This window comes from Nicotiana sylvestris, chromosome 2, assembly GCF_000393655.2.
Source record: "Nicotiana sylvestris chromosome 2, ASM39365v2, whole genome shotgun sequence".
Taxonomy (NCBI): domain Eukaryota; kingdom Viridiplantae; phylum Streptophyta; class Magnoliopsida; order Solanales; family Solanaceae; genus Nicotiana; species Nicotiana sylvestris.
In genome coordinates, this window is record NC_091058.1 from 142,407,286 (window position 1) to 142,425,947 (window position 18,662).

General features: G+C 38.1%; 1 protein-coding gene across 1 annotated transcript; it reads left to right on the forward strand.

The window, feature by feature from the left end:
• The first annotated feature begins 13,491 nt into the window (after nucleotides 1–13,491).
• Nucleotides 13,492–18,266, forward strand: LOC104234483 (adenylyl-sulfate kinase 3-like). Its single transcript, XM_009788044.2, has 7 exons — nucleotides 13,492–14,136; nucleotides 14,805–14,945; nucleotides 16,018–16,167; nucleotides 16,263–16,381; nucleotides 16,481–16,565; nucleotides 17,546–17,592; nucleotides 17,908–18,266. The coding sequence occupies exons 1-7, from the start codon at nucleotides 13,818–13,820 to the stop codon at nucleotides 18,004–18,006; spliced, it is 960 nt and encodes a 319-aa protein (XP_009786346.1). The 5' UTR covers nucleotides 13,492–13,817; the 3' UTR covers nucleotides 18,007–18,266.
• Nucleotides 18,267–18,662: the final 396 nt, after the last annotated feature.

Sequence of the window (18,662 nt, forward strand, 5' to 3'; positions counted from 1 at the left end):
TATAAAACGAGAGAGTCTTATTGGTGAAAACCTTCACAGGCACCATAAGGCGTCGGGAGCTGAGAGAAAAGAGAGAGTCTCATTAGTGAAAACCCCTCGAAGGGCGATATGAGACGACAAGATGGATCAACGAAAAGGTCCGCGTTCACAAAGGAATGGACACCCATTTATCCCCAGCAAGTAAGGTCATCAGACAAGTTGATTGATACAAATAGACTGGGTCGGAAATCTATGGTGCACGTCATGATCACAAGGACCAGTCCTATTGTCCAGATAAGTTTTCTTTTTTCCTTTTTCCACCAAGTATTGGTTCAAAAAGATTTTCTTCTTATCTCTATTTCTTTCGTTTTTCTTTCTAAGAATTCGTGTTGAAAGAGATTTTTCAAAGTTTACTACCAGTCCAAAGTGGTCAGACGCCACAAGAAAGGGAAATCAATCCAGTGCAAGATATCCCCAGGAAATGCAATTCTATGCCTCACAATTCCGGGGGAAGTGAACTCCGGAAGGGGGTAATTTCGGGATTAAAAGCAGACTCCCACGGCATGTCCTAAAAAGAGAAGCAGAAAGGGGGTTAAATGGAAAAACCACCCCAGCAAGCGACGTCGTCCACCAACCAGTTATTGGTGCACAGAGCAAGGAAAAGAAAAGGGAGAAATCATCCCCCAACGGAAAGATCACCGTTGCCCCACCATGATTAAAACTAATTAAGTCTTTCTGTCTGCTGCAGGAAAATAAAGGTAGATGAAGGCAGAGGAACGCGATACCAGAAAGGTCTCCAAAACAGGGGCAGAAAATTTTCTGCCATTGTCAAAAATTTTCTCGGAGGAACGGGGAAACAAAATCAAATCTGTCTTAGTTTAAATAGGCGCCCACCTGTATAACGAGAGGAAAAATTTTCATGTCTTAGTTTAAATAGGCGCCCACCTGTATAACGAGAGGAATATTTTCATGTCTTAGTTTAAATAGGCGCCCACCTGTATAACGAGAGGAATATTTTTATGTCTTAGTTTAAATAGGCGCCCACCTGTATAACGAGAGGAATAAATTTCATGTCTTAGTTTAAATAGGCGCCCACCTGTATAACGAGAGGAATATTTTCATGTCTTAGTTTAAATAGGCGCCCACCTGTATAACGAGAGGAATATTTTCATGTCTTAGTTTAAATAGGCGCCCACCTGTATAACGAGAGGAATAAATTTCATGTCTTAGTTTAAATAGGAGCCCACCTGTATAACGAGAGGAATATTTTCATGTCTTAGTTTAAATAGGCGCCCACCTGTATAACGAGAGGAATAAATTTCATGTCTTAGTTTAAATAGGCGCCCACCTGTATAACGAGAGGAATAATTTTCAGTCTTAGTTTAAATAGGCGCCCACCTGTATAACGAGAGGAATATTTTCATGTCTTAGTTTAAATAGGCGCCCACCTGTATAACGAGAGGAATAAATTTCATGTCTTAGTTTAAATAGGCGCCCACCTGTATAACGAGAGGAATATTTTCATGTCTTAGTTTAAATAGGCGCCCACCTGTATAACGAGAGGAATAAATTTCATGTCTTAGTTTAAATAGGCGCCCACCTGTATAACGAGAGGAATAATTTTCAGTCTTAGTTTAAATAGGCGCCCACCTGTATAACGAGAGGAATATTTTCATGTCTTAGTTTAAATAGGCGCCCACCTGTATAACGAGAGGAATATTTTTATGTTTTAGTTTAAATATTTCAGGTTTTGAGAGCAGTAACCCCACCGGAAGGTAGAAGGTTACAACAGGAATATCCAGCAGGAAACAATAAAAATCCCCAGCACCGGGAAGCAGAAGGCGGCAAACTCAGGCACACAAGTCAAAAGGACGCGTAAGGACACATTTTGAAAGAAGCAGCTTGTGAACATTGAGTCATGCCCAGCGTGGCAAATCTGATGAAGAGAGCCATACCGCCGAAGGAACCATTGAAAGGCTTGATGAAGAAGGCCATGTCCCCAGCGGATCAAGCAAAATGAAAACTGGTACTCAGAGGAGCAAAAGGCCCGTACCATCCCTCAAGTTCACAAAATAAAAGCATCGGAGGAAAACGCAAGCCGACAAAAAAGAAATCAGGCGTCCACCTGGAGAACAAGGACAAAAAAAGGAAGTAATCAGGCGTCCACCGGGAGAACAAGGACAAAGAAAGGAAGCAATCAGGCGTCCACCTGGAGAACAAGGACAAAGAAAAGAAGAAATCAGGCGTCCACCTGGAGAACAAGGACAAAGGAAGGAAGAAATCAGGCGCCCACCTGGAGAACAAGGATAAAGAAAAGAAATAGAAATCAGGCACCTACCTGGAGAATAAGGGAATACAATTGAAGTATTGAAGCCAAAAGCCCGCTCATATGATAAAGGAGCACACTTAGAATCAATAAAGTAGAGGAATACAACAGGAATCCCCCGCAGGAAACAATAAAAATCCCCAGCACCGGGAAGCAGAAGGCTACGGCTAAAATCCCCAGCATTCAACCAAGTTATAAATAGCAGAAGCTCGCCTCAAGAATGCGAGTCAACAGTCTGAGATAATCAACAAAAGCTGGACACAAAAAGGGTATCAAGGTCTGCTCAAGGATATGTAGGCAAAACAAATATGGTCTGCTCAAGAACTAGCACCTACAACTAGCAAGTAGCAAGATTCAAATCCAAAGTCTGTATGAAGCACCATTCAAGACTCAAGATCAAGTTTCAGAAGACTTAAAGATAGGAATCCTTGTAACTAGTAGCTGATAGGCTTAGTTAGTCTTTTTTCAGTTTTCATTTTTGATGTAATGACAGGACCACGGACCAGAACCTCAACGGAATGGCACCTCGATCGGCTCTTCACCTCGGTACACTCTACCATCTCTCTCATTTCCGAACTACACGTGGCCTGATTCCTGTATAACCAAGGATATGTAGGCAGCTCAGATACCAGGGCTCGGTCACATTCCCTCCCTTTCCTTAGTGTAGTCCGTCCAAGTAATGGTCGGGTCAAAAACATGTCTAGTCGTTCTTTGTCGGAAAACTCTTCGTGTTTCCAGTCAAAGAGGGGCAGCTGTAGACACCTGATTTTTGACCCTCCCCGAGAATTTTCACATTTTTAGCTTAAATATTTAATTTAGGTCTAATATAACTATTTTGACTATTTTTACTTTATTTTCCTCGCAAAAGAAAAGTTACAAAAAATATATATATAAATTTTAGTTTATGTATTTCTCATAAACTTGAAAAAATACAAAAAATTGTACTTTATTTTGTACTTTATATAATTTCAAAAATTACCAAAAAATATAGTTCTATTAATGTTTTATAGTCATTTTAATTTTGAAAAATTAAAAAATATTACTTTATATTTTATCTTTATATAAAAAACGAATATTACAAAAAAATAGTTTTATTAATATTTTGTAGCTATTTTAAATCTCGAAAAATATTAAAAAATAATAATATAGTTTTGTTTTAAATAATTAGTCTTATTTTAGTAGCTATTTTGCCTACATAATCAGTTGAGCAGCGTCGTGTTCCTATTTCTCGGGTCCGGGCGAAAGAATAATATTCGGGTTCAAACTACCCGTTTTTAGGCCTAATTTTCGGACCTAGCCCATAATAATCCGCGTCCACCACACATGGGGGACATGCGTGGGGAACACGGACAGAATCCCATACACGGGGAACCCCACCACGCGTGGGGGACACAAGCCTCGAACCCCACCATGCGTGGGGCTCATTTTCCTTGGCAAGGGTATCAAATACACGGGCAAAACACATTTTCAAAGGAGGAAGAACAGACTTAGAAAAATTTTGAAAACAAGGAGCACTGTTCATGCTTCTTCTTCTTAAAGAAGAAGAAAGAAAACACGTCGGAACCCTACCCAAAAACCCAGCCCGTCACCCTCACGTCGGAAACCCTTGCATCCCCGGTAGTGAAGCAAACCACCAGCTCCCCGTCACCACCAAACACCACCCTAAAACCACCGTCCACCACAACCAGCTCCCTCCGTCGACCCTACTGTCGATCACTACCCCAAAACCACCAACAAACCACCCTCGCACCCCAGCAACACCAAACAGACCCTTCCACTGTCATCGTCGGCCCATCACCTTCCCACCGCGAAGCCTCCAGTCCGGACTCCCTCGTGTTGTCGTTGCCCTTGGAGCGCAGCTGTCCAAGCAGTCCAGTGAATGACCACCACCAAAACAACCATCGTCCCCAGCTGACGTCGCAGCTGTTTCTGCCTCCTCCATCACCACCGTCAACAAACCACCCAGCCCCCTCCATCTCGTCACCTTCCCCATCGCCTAAAGCCACCTAAAGAGAAAAGACCCTATCGTCTTCTTCTTCAACTGCCCAAACGACCCCTCCTGCTGCAGCGTCACGTACCAGGTGTTGCACCGGAAAAATACAGCAGCAACCAAACAATCCCTGGTTGTTGACAGTTGTGGGTCCGAGCTTTCTACTTCCATCGAGGTCTTCTTTGGTTCGTCGAGGTCCGGTACGTCGAGGTGTTTGTCCGAGTTTCCATCGTTGTTCTTCGTTCAGAGAGGTCCGGCTTGAGTCCCGTCGGGGTCGTGTTTGTCGTCCTGAGTTTGCCGAGGTTCAAAGGTTAGTAAACCTCAAGTATTAGATAAGTAAATGTTACGTTAAATGTTCGAAGATGCAATATAGAAAATGGTATGATAATTTGCTGCTTATGTTTTCATCGTATGCATTTTTGCTCATTTTGCGTTATGTGATTCTTGTTTATCCGATGTCATTTAATTAAGTTGGACTAGTTGTTCTATGACACAAGTTTGACGTTAATCTGTTCGTCTTTTCCTTTGCTTAGGTCATTCGGACAAAATTATTATTAGTACATGCTCTTACTACTCCCGAAACACTCATTCGCTAAAATCCTTTTATTAAAACTTCTAACAAGTTATGGGATTTTAGTCGTAAAGAGGCTGTAAGTTTTAGTATTGTTAAAGGCATAAAAATGGCATCCTTTTAAAAATGAAAAAAAACGAGACAAGCTTCACAAAAATAAAAATGTACAGATTGCGGAGCCCTCACAAAAAGATATGTATTAAATACTTAGATTCCGGGACGGGCCGTTTAGCAAATTTCACGGCCCTACCCAAAATAACAATACGCTAGTTGCTTTAGGCGCGCCTTTAATAATATTATCTCCTTAAGCTCGGGTGCACATTTATGTGACCCAAATCCAAGTCTCAACGGAATCGAAATGTGTCTCTAATCACGTGTACATTGATTGTGATGTGGTCTGAGATGCATTTCCATGACGTTGTAAATCCTTTTAATAATGAATGAGACGAGCCTCGACAAACAAAAATGCATAAGTTGCGGGGCCCTCTAAATGTATATATATTAAAACACTTAGAATTCGGAACATGCCGTTTAGCAAATTTTACGGCCTTCCCCAAAATAATAATACGCTAGTTGCGTTAGGCACGCCTTTAATAATTTATTTTCCTTAACTCGGGTGCACATTTATGTGACCTAAATCTAAATCTCAACCGAGTCGAGATATGTCAAACAACCACGGGTGCATTGATGTAACGTGGTTCGAGATATGTTTTCGCGACGTTGCAATTCCCGTAAAATAATAACAATAAGTAAGAAAGCGGTAAAAAGATAAAATTTTGCACATAAGTTCATATTTGTATAAAATCAGATAATCAAGCCGAATATAACAGTTGAGCGACCGTGCTAGAACCACGGAACTCGGGAATGCCTAACACCTTCTCCCGGGTTAACAGAATTCCTTATCCGGATTTCTGGTACGCAGACTGTAATATGGAGTCATTCTTTTCCTCGATTCGGGATTAAAATTGGTGACTTGGGACACCCTAAATCTCCCAAGTGGCGACTCTGAAATAAATGAACCAATCCCGTTTCGATTGTCCTTTAATTGGAAAAAACTCTCATGTACCCTCGCGGGTATGTAAAAAGGAGGTGTGACACCAGCTACCAAAACTTCCCGAACTATTTTGACCTGATTCCTGTTTAGCCCAGGATATGTAGGAAACCTTTGAAGCAAAGGTTCGGTCAAATATTTCAAAAAATGCTTCACACGGAGTACTCAAATGGGCAAAAATTGCTCGTATTCGCTCACTTTATCTTTGCATGAAAACCCTGCGTGTTTTCGAATAAAGAGGGGCAGCTGTGAGCACGTGATTTTTGCTCTCACGATAACTACTCCAAAAGAAATCAAAAAATAAAACAAATTGTCTTTGTGTATAATTTTTAGAATTTGCGTGGCATTTCGGATAGTTATTTGTAGTTTTGTTTGTGATTGTTTATTTTTAATTAAAAATATATGTTGCATGAATTTAGGATTTTATTCTGCTATTAGGAATTAATTAAATCATATTTGTTTTTTTTTTAAAAAAAAGAATGAAAATCACAAAAATATTATTTTTGGTAATTTTGTCATTTTTATTGTTTAATGGTGTGATTTTATTTAATTAATATTTGATATTGTGTGTTAATTATTGTTAAGAATCAATTAATGTCTGTGTAATATAATTGTTGTTTTATAATTTATTTTTAGGATTTTGGTAAATTCAGAATTAAACTAGGAATTAAAAAGGAAAAGAACAAAAAAATAGAAAAGAAAATTGGATTGTGCCATTTCATTTTGGGCCAAAAGCAGGCCCAAACGAGACCTATACCCGGTCCAAACCTTCAGCTCTCAAAGACACATCAAACGACGTCGTTCGAGACCAGCGAATCTCGGCCGTTCATCCATCCTCATCCAACGGTCCAAGACCTCACCCCATAACCCGACCCGTTTTTCCTTGGATCGACCCAGTCCCCCACTGAGACCAAAACGACCATGTTTTATATAAGTGAAGTGATCCAAACCGTTGATCCCATCAGATCTAACGGCTTGGATTCACTCACCCATCACATATATATATATTTTCAAACACACCCCACACCCCCTAAGCTACCCCCTCTCTTCGTCTCTCTCAACGAACCAGACGAACCCAAGAACCCTAGCCAGCCGCCACCCCTCCCCTTCGCCTGAAACCCGGCGGCGGCAATGCCGGTACAACCAAAACGACACCCCTGAGCCATCTCCCCATCCACAACACGAATCCATGAACCATTTGCCTCGAATCACCCCACATCTTCTCGAATCTTCAATCGAAGTTTCGAGCTGACCATGAAACCACCCCAATTCACCCCTAATTAACACCACACCACCACTAGGCTTCCCTCATCACTAAACCATCAACAGATTCCCTCGAATCTCGTTGGATCTTCTCGAATCTTCGATCAAATATCTCCCCTCCAAGCCCTAGCATGTCCCCTTGACCCCAGACTAACATCCAATAATCCCCTTTACCTCCTCGTCCTTAATCCCTAACCAAATTGGCTCGAACATGAGTAAAAACCGTCGAATGACGGATCTAGGGTTCAACGGTTCAAGACGTGTCAAAGCTTCAGGGTCGATTGGGTTTTATTCAGTATTGTAGGCCTATTTCTCACGAAATAGACGTATAATACTGAATAGGACTCAAGTTCGAAAGGGCATACTGGTGAAATCCGAGAAAAGAACAGTAAATTCTTCTTAATTTCTTTTGTTTCCTTCTATAGTTTTGTTTGTCTATTTTAAATTGTATCTTTGTTTTGATTTATTTCTTGTCATTTGTTCAGTACTTCTCTCCTTCTCATCAGACCGTATATTGGGTCCAAGTTCTCTAATTGTTGGTTATATGCTGTAAATTGTTTGGTCAATTTATTGATTAGTTCGTTATGTGTGAGTTAGTTTAACCTGATAGTAGTTTTAATCCTGGTCTTGATTTGATAGTCCATTTCAATAGGTTTTTTTGTTGTTGTTTTGTTTAAATAATGTATGTTAGACTTTCTGGCATTGGTTCAGGTTTGTCCCATATATGTGATGTGTGGCTCTTTGTTCTTTGATATTCATCAATTTTCGTATAAGTTCAGTATATCGCAGGATTTCCTTCACTCTATTTAGCTTAATTTGGAATTATGAATTTAATTAATCATTCCCGTAATGTGCCACTGGTGATTGGAAGTTTGACCTGGATAGTTCAATAGAGTTGTGTTCTGATTCATGGTAATGTTGTTATTGGGTCTTCTGTTAAGTATCAATGAATTTTGATTCAGCTTTAGCTTCAGCTTCAATGTTCTGTTAAGCTCCTTTGTTTGTTGATGTGATTTTGGTTTGAAGTTCAGTCCAGAATTTAGGAAGTTGAATTGGTTATAGCTGCAGTTTTAATGTAGATTTCAGAGTTTAGTTTGGGATTTGAAAACCTAAAAAGGGTTTAGAGTAAGTGGACTGCCAGTTGAGTATGTAGTGAACCATTAAATTAATGAATAATTTAATCAAAAGAGGGAATCTTAGTGCAAATACATCCTGGCTGACATCTTTAAAGGTGGGAAGTCAGATGTAGGATGACTTTAAATAATAAAAACTGAGAATGCACATGGAAATAGGTAGTGAAACATGTTGTACAGTAGGATATGCATTACTTTTTTGAACTTCAGGAGATTTTTAAATAAGAAAACTCATGCCTAGACAACAAAAGGTGGAAAGGACAGATTAGGAAATATGCTTAAGTTTGGGCAGCCTGTTTATTTTGAGGGGGAGGGCTCCTTTTTTCAAAAGAGGGCTATAAAATCAAACGAGAGGAAGAAAGAGAAAGGGGGAGCCAATAAAAAAGATTCCTATTTTTGAAAAGTCTCTCTCTGATTTTCAATTTTGAGTCTGCATTTGACATTCAAATATACAAAAAATACAAAAAAAAACACACACTAGAAAATAGAAAACCAAACATTTCTCACTGCTTCATTGCTCATTCTAATCATTTTTTCAAATTCTTTTGGATTGCTTCATTCCTGTTCTAAGCTCTAATTCTAAAGATATTTAGAGGTGTTTAATGGTTTGTTAGAGTGATTTTTTGAGTCTACTTAGTTTGGATTTGGTTAAGTTCTGTTCCAGTGAAGTCCCGAGGCGTCTAAGTTCAATTTCGAGGGCTTTGAGTGCATTTTGAATGTGTGTTGGATTGATCTGTGGGAATCTGCTTGATTAGTGAACATTTTTGGGTTTTGAAAATCACTTCCCGGATGGCTCTTTGATTTTGTACTGCTGGATTTTGGTTGTTGTTGGCGGCTCATCTTACTGCATCTGCTGACCCATTTTTCCTTCCCTCTGTTTCATTTCCAGGTACACACTCAAATTAAGCTTTGATGTAGCTTTGACTTGAAAGATGAAAAATGGAAATATTCATGATTTGGCCTCCATGTGCTCATGTAGTTTACCCTGGACCTGTGTTTCGAAAAATAGATATTAGTTGATGTGTAATTACTTAATATAATTTAGTTTCGATTGGTATTGGTTGGGAGGGTATACTGTATAGATATTAGACTGTTAATGGACTATCTAGTTGCTGGAATTTTGTTTAGTCAATAACCTTAATAACGTCATTTTGTTGATTAGTTTAACTGAAAATTTTAGCAACAGAATTAACTGGTTCTAGATTTGCATTTTGCAATTGATCATTAAACAGTCGAGTAGTGGACTAATTTCAATTCATTTGTAGTTAGTCTTGGACTGTCTTGGGCTGGCGTAATTGGAAATTTGTGTCAATACAGTTGCTTAGTATAGTTTTAGTATGATTCAAGTTCATTTAGCATTAGATACATTATTCATAGACAATGAGTCATAATTTAATCCGTGCTTAAGGGAATCCATCAATGACTCACGTAGTTTGTTAGTTTAATAGCATGAAGTTGAGTTTTAACTTGGATTTTCGGGTTTATACAACTATATACGTTTTGGATTCAAAAGCACTAGATACATCTCCTATATGAAATAATACACGCTGCATTTGCATGTTGAAAGGCCATCTCATCCCCACCCCTTTATAAATGAAATTAATGTTCACGTTCACCATATATGTGCACTGTTAAATGAATTGAATGGTCTGAGTGTCCATTGATTGAGGACTAACGTGCAATTTTAATCAAAAAGGGCTTATTTGGGCGTAAAACACTGGCAAGCCTCGAAATTGAAACCGTTGTCATGTTTCTGGGCTCACTATGGGCTCAAACCGTCCAGCCCCCTTATGAACACAATATGGGTTGTCTTGAACGGGTTACAAAAAGGATATATTTTTATTTATTTAGTTATCGGGCCTGGCTGATCTGAAATGGATTTATAAGGATTTGGTTCTTTCAAATAGGCTAAATAATTAGGGTTTCTTCTTTTATTGTTAGAGACCAATTAAAATAGAAAATCGTAGTTTGCTTTAGGTTGGCTTTCAAATTAAAAAAAATGACGATGAGACGAGCCTCGCCAAATAAAAATGCAAATTGCGGGGCCCGCAATAATTGGTCATAATAAAATACTTAGAATTCGGAATGGCCGTTTAGCGAATTTCACGGCCTTCCCCAAAATCATAATACGCTAGCCTCTTTAGGTGCGTTCTTAATAATATTACCTCCTTAAACTCGGGTGCACATTTATGCGACCCAAATCCAAATCTCAACGGAGTCGGAATGTATTAACAACCACGGGTGCATTGATTGCGATGTGGTTCAAGATGCATTTTCACGACGTTGCAATTCTATTAAAAAAATAATAATAAAATCGGTTTAAACTTAATAAAAGCACACAAGTTATAACATGTATTAAAATCAGATATTTAGCCATTATAACAATTTAAGCGACCGTGCTAGAACCACGGGATCTGTGGGTGCCTAACACCTTCCCTCGGGTCAACAGAATTCCTTACTTAGAATTTCTGGTTCGCAGACTTCATTTGGAAAGTCGAAAATTTCCTCGATTTGGGATTCAAGATAAACCGGTGACTTGGGACACCAAAAGTCAAACCTTTTCCAAGTGGCGACTCTGAAATAAATAAATAATCTCATTTTTGCATAATGTCACTTAAAATGGAAAAACTCCCTCACGCATTTATCCTTCGGGGTAGGTGCGCAAAAAGGAGGTGTGACAGTTCGCAGGAAGATAGACATGTTTTTCAAGTATACACTAGATCCCAATCTTTCATCAAAAATCTCAAAAATATAGGAGTAAGTTTGAAAACTACGATTTTTCCCAAAAGACTTTCAACAATAAATAAAAAATTTCATTTTCTGGTTGCATGAGGAAAATTCATCTCTATCCCTATATGTCAATATGCACGTGAAATTATGGATGTCACCAAAATCATGTAGCAGAAGGAAATGCATCTCTATGCATGTAGCTCAAGTACGCATGTCAAATGTAATGTATCTCAGTGAAGAACTCATGTACCCACACTCTCAGAGCACTCAACCTCACTGTCTCACACTTTCCACTCATCATGATCAATCACTCGACACACTCGGTCACTCAGTATTGTACAGGGCAAATCCAACCAAACATAATAACTGTTAGCCACTGTGCTCACTAGGGGTGTACAGATTCGGGAGGGGCTCCTTTAGCCCAAGCGTTATAATCTGTACGGATAACTCACGTGTTCTATGGACAACTCACGTGATATAGTATCAATATCTGGATCCGTACGGACAACTCACGTGCTATAGTAGTAATATCTGGATTCGCACGGACAATTCACGTGCTATAGTATTAATAACTGGATCTACACGGATAACTCACATGGTGCACAGACAACTCACGTGCTATAACATTAATATCTGGATTCGCACGAACAACTCACGTGTCATAGTATCAATATCAACTCACGTGCTGCACGGACTATTCACGTGCTATAGTATCAATATCTGAATCTGTACGAACAACTCACATGCTCCACGGATAACTCACGTGCTATAGTATCAATATTTGGATCCTCACAAACAACTTACGTGCTGCACGGACAACTCACGTGCTATAGTATCGATATCTAGATCCGTACGGACAACTAACGTGTTATAGTATCAATAAGCTCACAAACAGGACCTCGGTCTCACTCAGTTATCAATCTCTCCCGTCTCTCAAGCTCACAACATTCGTGCTAAGCAATCCAAATCAATGATATGAAATGTGACATTATACAATAACAGAGACTGAGATATGACATGTAATGATAAATGCGACTTAGTAAATAACTGCAATTAAACAAATAACTCAATAGCAAGGAAGAATCACTGTGGGTTCTAATGGTACTAGCATATAGCCAAAACATGTTTACTAGCATAAATCACAGCTCAAGTGCTCTAACACATAGAGTACAGTACAATTATTCAGATAAGATAGCTACAGAGTTCCATGGAATCGACTAAATCGCCATTTATACGGTGCACGCCCACATGCCCCTCACCTAGCATGCACATCACCTCAACTTCAATCCCATAACACGTAATTCGGGGTTTCATACACTCAGCACCGAGTTTAGAAGTGTTAATTACCTCGAACAAGCCAAATCTAATGTGGAGCAAGCCGAACGATACTCCAAGAATGCCATCCCGCGCGTACCGACCTCTGGATAGCTCGAAACTAGCCAAAAACAACTCATGAACATCAAATAAAGCCTAAGAAAATAATTTCAAATGATAAAGGTCGAATCCTTAACCAAAACCCCAAAATTACCATTCGGACCTAACAAAACCATCAAAACTCCGTTTCGGGGTCAAATATACAAAAGTCAAACTTGGTTAACTCTTCCAACTTAAAGCTTCAATCATGAAATTCATTCCTCCAAATCACTTCCGGATAATCTAAAAACCAAAACCGACGATTCATACAAGTCATAATATATCATACGAAACTACTCATGCCCTCAAACTACCGAGCAACGTGCAAATGCTCAAAACGACCGATTGGATCATTACAAAAACCATTAAATCATGATATAAATTTAGATACGAATTGCTAGTATAGTGATAAAGGCTGCTCACCAAAGCGGTGTCTCAAACAAAAAAAAAACATTTTTATTAGGTAATTTCGAATAATGGAGTGACCACTTGAATAATGAACTCTAGAAAAATGTTATTTTGAAAGAAAGAAAAGACAAAATAGTGAATATTATATTATTTCTATTATATTTAAATGAAATTTAGTGATTTAGACTCTGTTTGGATTGACTTTAAAATAGTCAACTTTTTTGTAAAAATAACTTTTAAGCCAAAAAAATAATAAGTTGGAGTTGCCCGCTTATTACTTTTGGCTTGTTTTAAGTAATTTTTAATTTATTTTAAATATTTTTTTAACTTTGTCAAACACTAAAAAAAATTAAAAAGAACTTAAAAGTTGATTTGTCAATTCAAACACCCTCTTATTCGTTGTATAAAAATTATTTAACGAACGAAGTTAAGATTTATTCGTTTAAACTTTATAATATGAGTTTATACATGTTGAACTTCGTGATCGCTCGTTTCAAATATTAAGAGCCGATTTGGATTGGCTTAAAAGTTGGTCAAACAAAACTTTTAAATTCTATATAAACGCGTACCTCGTGCCATGTACATGTATGGCGTTGTATATCCGGTACCTTTCAACCTTAATTCCACATTTTAAAGGGAGATCCTCTATCACCATTTCCTGCTTTGCCCAGAAACCAAACCTGTTTACGACATATAAATGGAAATGGATCGCCACCATTCACCGCCACCATAAATCACCACCACCACCATAAACCGCCGTGATTCTCGCCGTCTCGACGCATTTCTAACGCCACCAACTTACATTTTCATTTCCCCACGCCTCCCTCTCACGTCTCTGTACATATGGGCTAATTAATAAAAAAAATTCCTTATCTTCATGTTTACTCAATAATTTTTTTACTGTATTTATTGTTTTCATAAGTGTACATCTTGTTGTTTATTATTGCAAAGAAATGATAGGTCGGTCATTGCGATTCAAAATGACTACAATTGGAAAATGTTCATCGATTTATCGAACTTCGCCGGAATTTGATCTCCCGGAGCCATCGTCGGGAAAGTTAGGGTTTCAAAAGCTACCGGCATGTAATTGCAGAGGTAAATCGTTCGGCTTCAGCATTTTCGGTACCGAGGTCAAAACGAGCTTCGTAGCGCCTTTAAGTGCGATCGAAGCTTCTAGAAAGGCTCATGTCAACGGAAAAGCTGAAAATGTTTATCGAACAGGATGTGATTCCAATGACGATATGCGTATAAATGATTGCCATGGCTTTTCTGGTAGGCCTCTTTTTCTTTCTTTTTTTTGTTTTTATTTTCTTCCTCTCGATTTGTTTCCTTACTTTTTTATGCTTAATAATTTTGCTTAGTAAGGAAATACTGAAACTTAGAATTCAAATGCACATTTTTGTGGTAGTTTAGATTGCTGTGTTGTTTTATATTATGCTAAATCAATGTGAAAAGTTGACTCCTGGACTCATTATTGTCATTTGCTGTTGTAACAAAGTAGACTTTTGCTTGTTGTGAACTTGTGACTTCCTTGTATTTTAGGCCACAGTTTTAATCTAAGTCAGTGCTTCTAATTAATTTATATTTTATCTGACTGCAGCCACGAATTTATACTAGAGGATTTTAAAGTAGCAATTTTTGAACCCCGTTTGCCACTTCACTAGATCTCTCTTATGTATATATAACCAAAAAATCGTTTTTGCCCTATTTGCACAGTATAATTTTTCAACGAATTATGACTTCTTAGTTCTTATTTCTAGTGGATGTAATAATTTCTTTTTTCCCTAAGTCGTGGCTTATTTCTGAGTGTACATGAAAAAGGACGAGGGATTAGTCCGTCTTTATTTACATCCTATTATGACTTCTTAGTTCTTATTTCTAGTGGATGTAATTTTGGCTTCACGAAAATTTAGTTACTAATCTGACAGTCATCTAACTAGGTGACAGTATACCTCAAATGTCTACAATTGGGAATTCGACAAACATTGTCTGGCACAAATGTACTGTAGAGAAATGTGACAGGGAGGAGTTGCTTCAGCAACGGGGTTGTGTTATATGGATAACTGGCCTCAGTGGTTCAGGTTAGTTTAAAATGCCAAAAGCCTCATATTAGCTCTCAATCTTTTTCTCTCTTCTCTCTCTTTCTGTTACTCTCTTGCCATATGTTGTTTCTATCATGTATTACAACCATTTCCTAAATTTTTGGGTACTGTTCTGATTAGAACTCGGGCTTTGCATGCATATCTTTGCTCAATAATGCACAATAGCAACAGTTACTTAAATGGTTTTCACATCACATGATTACTTATTACGACTATCGAAGGAGAACAACTCGGTGCTAGCAGCCTTTGCCAAATTTGTGCTTTTATAGGGCAATAGGAAACTACCCTATGAAGTATGAAAGTTTTAATTAAATACTCTTCTTGTAAAGCTAGATGCCTTTTGTATGATTTATGGGATTCAATCTTCCTTCAGAAAAGATGACATCAATCCTACCAAAAGCAGAATAGCCAAAAATCCAAATCAGAATAAGGCCTTTACTTTACACTTTTCTTTTAGCAGATTGGTTATTATATCAAGTTGAGTTCATTGAACTATGATATTAAGAAACGATAAGATAATCTTGAGTGTACTTGCAGCATTACCTTTATCTTTGAGTCCTATTAGTAGGTCTGCTCGATGAAGTATGAACACCAAATACTGGTTAAGAAGCACAGTCGTCATTAGTTTGACACTATTCATCAGGGGAACCTGGAGGTAGAGTAATATACTGGAAAAGGCTTTGTCTACTCTGTCAGCCTCAAACATTGCACTTGATTTCATTTTCAAATGCAGTGTCAATTATACTGCTAAACTGACATGAACATATTAGTCGACACGCTATTGCAAGATACTCTATGAGTTTGCCTTGATTTGGAGCACCTAAGAATGATTGTGGCAGAACATTTTAGTATGAATAGTTATTTCTTCTCTTAACGTTGATTAGTTTTTTTTCAAGATACTACATATTATTTAGAATCAGGTACTGCTGTCCTCTTCGCTCCTCTTATTTCCAATTTCTTTTCTAAGGCCTTCAGTCTATGAGCTCTCTCTCTCTCTCACACACACACTCACACACACACCAACTTTTTTATACATTCAACTTGATTTCAGGGAAGAGCACTTTGGCATGTGCTCTAGGTCGTGGCTTACATGCTAGAGGAAAACTCACCTACATCCTTGATGGTGATAATGTTCGCCATGGCCTGAATCGTGATCTTAGTTTCAGAGCAGAAGATCGAGCAGAAAATATAAGACGTATAGGTTGGCTTCTTTTTTGGTCTTTGCTTTGCAAATATTTCCAGAAGCCCTCTCATTTATTCTCCTGGAAACCTAACAATCCAAATGCTTATAAATAGGGGAGGTGGCAAAGCTTTTTGCGGATGCTGGAGTTATTTGCATTGCCAGTTTGATTTCTCCCTACAGGAAGGAGCGAGATGCCTGTCGCGCTTTACTGGCAGAAGGGGATTTCATTGAGGTTTGTGATGGGAAATGGTTCTCAAAGGATTAGCTTCTCCACTGAGCCGTTGCTGCTTGGCACATATTATTAGCTGATTGAGTTGGATAACTTTTTTAGGTCTTCATGGATGTTCCTCTGCATGTATGTGAGGCAAGGGATCCTAAGGGATTGTACAAACTTGCTCGAGCGGGGAAGATAAAAGGTATTGTCTGTTTTCTTGATCTCTCTTTTCTTTGTTTTTGTGAGTTAGCATGTTATATCAGAAAGCTTTATTACAATGTTGATGGATGAGGGTGGTCAGTTGAAATTCCGAAGTTATCAACAGGCAGTTCTGATGATCTGCTTTCCTCAATATCAAGTTGCCTGGCTTGAACATTTTCGGCCCTGTTGCTGCAGGCAGAAGATACTCTTCTTTAGGGATGTTAAATGGGCAAATTGGATCAAATTTTAATGAAGTCATGAGGCAATATGCCCAAAGTTAGTGTGGGTTAATTTACCCTAAACAACGGGTCATTTCCAACCCGACCAACTCAACCATTTTTTTATGGGTTTGTTTTTCTTATAATTTATCTAATTACCAAGTCAAACTACAATCAATATTTTTTTGGGTAATTAAAAATTTTCATTAATCACCAGTAATCAGTTACAAATCCATAGCTTAGTCAAACATAACTAGCTATCCAGGTACAAACACTAGAAAAACATATTAGAAACTTACTTAGTCAAATATAACTAGCTATCCAGGTACAAACACTAGAAAGCCATACTAGAAACTTACTACAAAGAAATATTCTCAGAAGTTATATTGTTGTAGAGTAGTTCTAACTTCAGAAGGTGCTCTCACATTGCTTATATAAGCAATCTTCTTTGCAATGAGTTCCCAATCTTTATAGAGAGAAATGTGAAATCAAACCGACAATTTCTTTTCTATTTTTTGTCACATTTTTGTGGGTAAATTTTGCTATCTAGATAGCCTATATAGACCAAACTTTTAGATGGCTTGAATACCAACCAACCCGCCCAACCTTGGACAAGTTCGACGAGCAACACTTGTATGCACTAAGTTTACACCCCTTCCCATCTTCTTTGTTTATCTCATCTTTCTGCTGGTTTTATTTTTTAGATTTTTATTTCACCTAAAACGTCACGTTATATACTAACATTTCACTTGGTACTTTGCAGGTTTTACCGGTATTGATGATCCATACGAGCCACCCCTAAAGTCCGAGGTAAGGTCAAGTCTGTTCTTGCTTAACATGCTGTACATAAGGGGATTGATTGTTTTCCTAGATTCTGCAGTCTCCTTGTTTCAGATTATCAGCATTTTCAAACTACATTATTTGACCTACTGTAACAAATTTAGGATCAGTCCGTCTAAATCACTGATACAAGTAATTGCAATCCTCCAATCTCTGAGTTGTGTTAGTCTCAACTATCTTTGGATATTCATTTGATTGTGTCATGCTTGCTTAAAGAGGATATAATCCATCCTCCTCAAAGCTCATGTTACTTACATGGGGTCTTGTATTTTTTCCATTGTGCAGATAGTTTTACATCAGAACCGAGGGCTATTTGATTCACCTAATGATTTGGCTGATACAGTGATCTCATACATGGATGAAAAAGGTTACCTGAAAGCATAAATGCTCAAGCCTTATCTGCATACCTGCAGTTTCAGTCTGTATCTAGGGGTGTTCATTGGCCGGTTTGGTATGGTTTTGAAAGATTCCGGCGGGGTGTTTCGGTTTTGGGTTTTCAAAATGTTATGACAACACCATACCCAAATAAGTTCGGTATGGTTTGGTTTTCTGCTTTTCGGTTTTGGTTTGTGGGGTTCGGTAATTTTGGTATTACTCTTCAAAGTTATATTCTACCAGCTAAACTTGTGATTGTGATTCATAAACTGATTTTTCAGTCTCAAGCAGAAAAGAAAGAGAGAGAGAGAGAACAAATTAAACCAAAACGTTAATATTCATTCTAAAAATGAGACTCTTGTTCGTTGCTTGGAAAAAAAAAAAGGTATAGGAAAGCATCAGACATAATATTACTAGCAGTCAGATGTCATGAACTACCAAATTTCAAACGAATATTTTGTAGCCATTTAACAAATTAAATTTAGGGTAACAATCTCCGCTTATCATGTTTAATACTAAGGAAATCACGCAATAACTAAATGATTAGAGCAATCTTTGATCAAGATTAAAGATACCCATGAACAGAAGATTCTTGGGTTTAAATCTAGGGGAGAGAGAGAGAGAGAAAATCTGAGGTGGAGCAGTCAATATTGGAAGTCCGGTTC

Bases quoted from the DNA above. Each gene is read 5' to 3' on its own strand.
- LOC104234483 (XM_009788044.2), top strand. From the start codon at position 13,818: ATGATAGGTCGGTCATTGCGATTCAAAATGACTACAATTGGAAAATGT. The intron at 16,382-16,480 runs GTTTGTGATGGG...TAACTTTTTTAG, and splicing joins CAGAAGGGGATTTCATTGAG to GTCTTCATGGATGTTCCTCT. The intron at 16,566-17,545 runs GTATTGTCTGTT...GGTACTTTGCAG, and splicing joins TCGAGCGGGGAAGATAAAAG to GTTTTACCGGTATTGATGAT.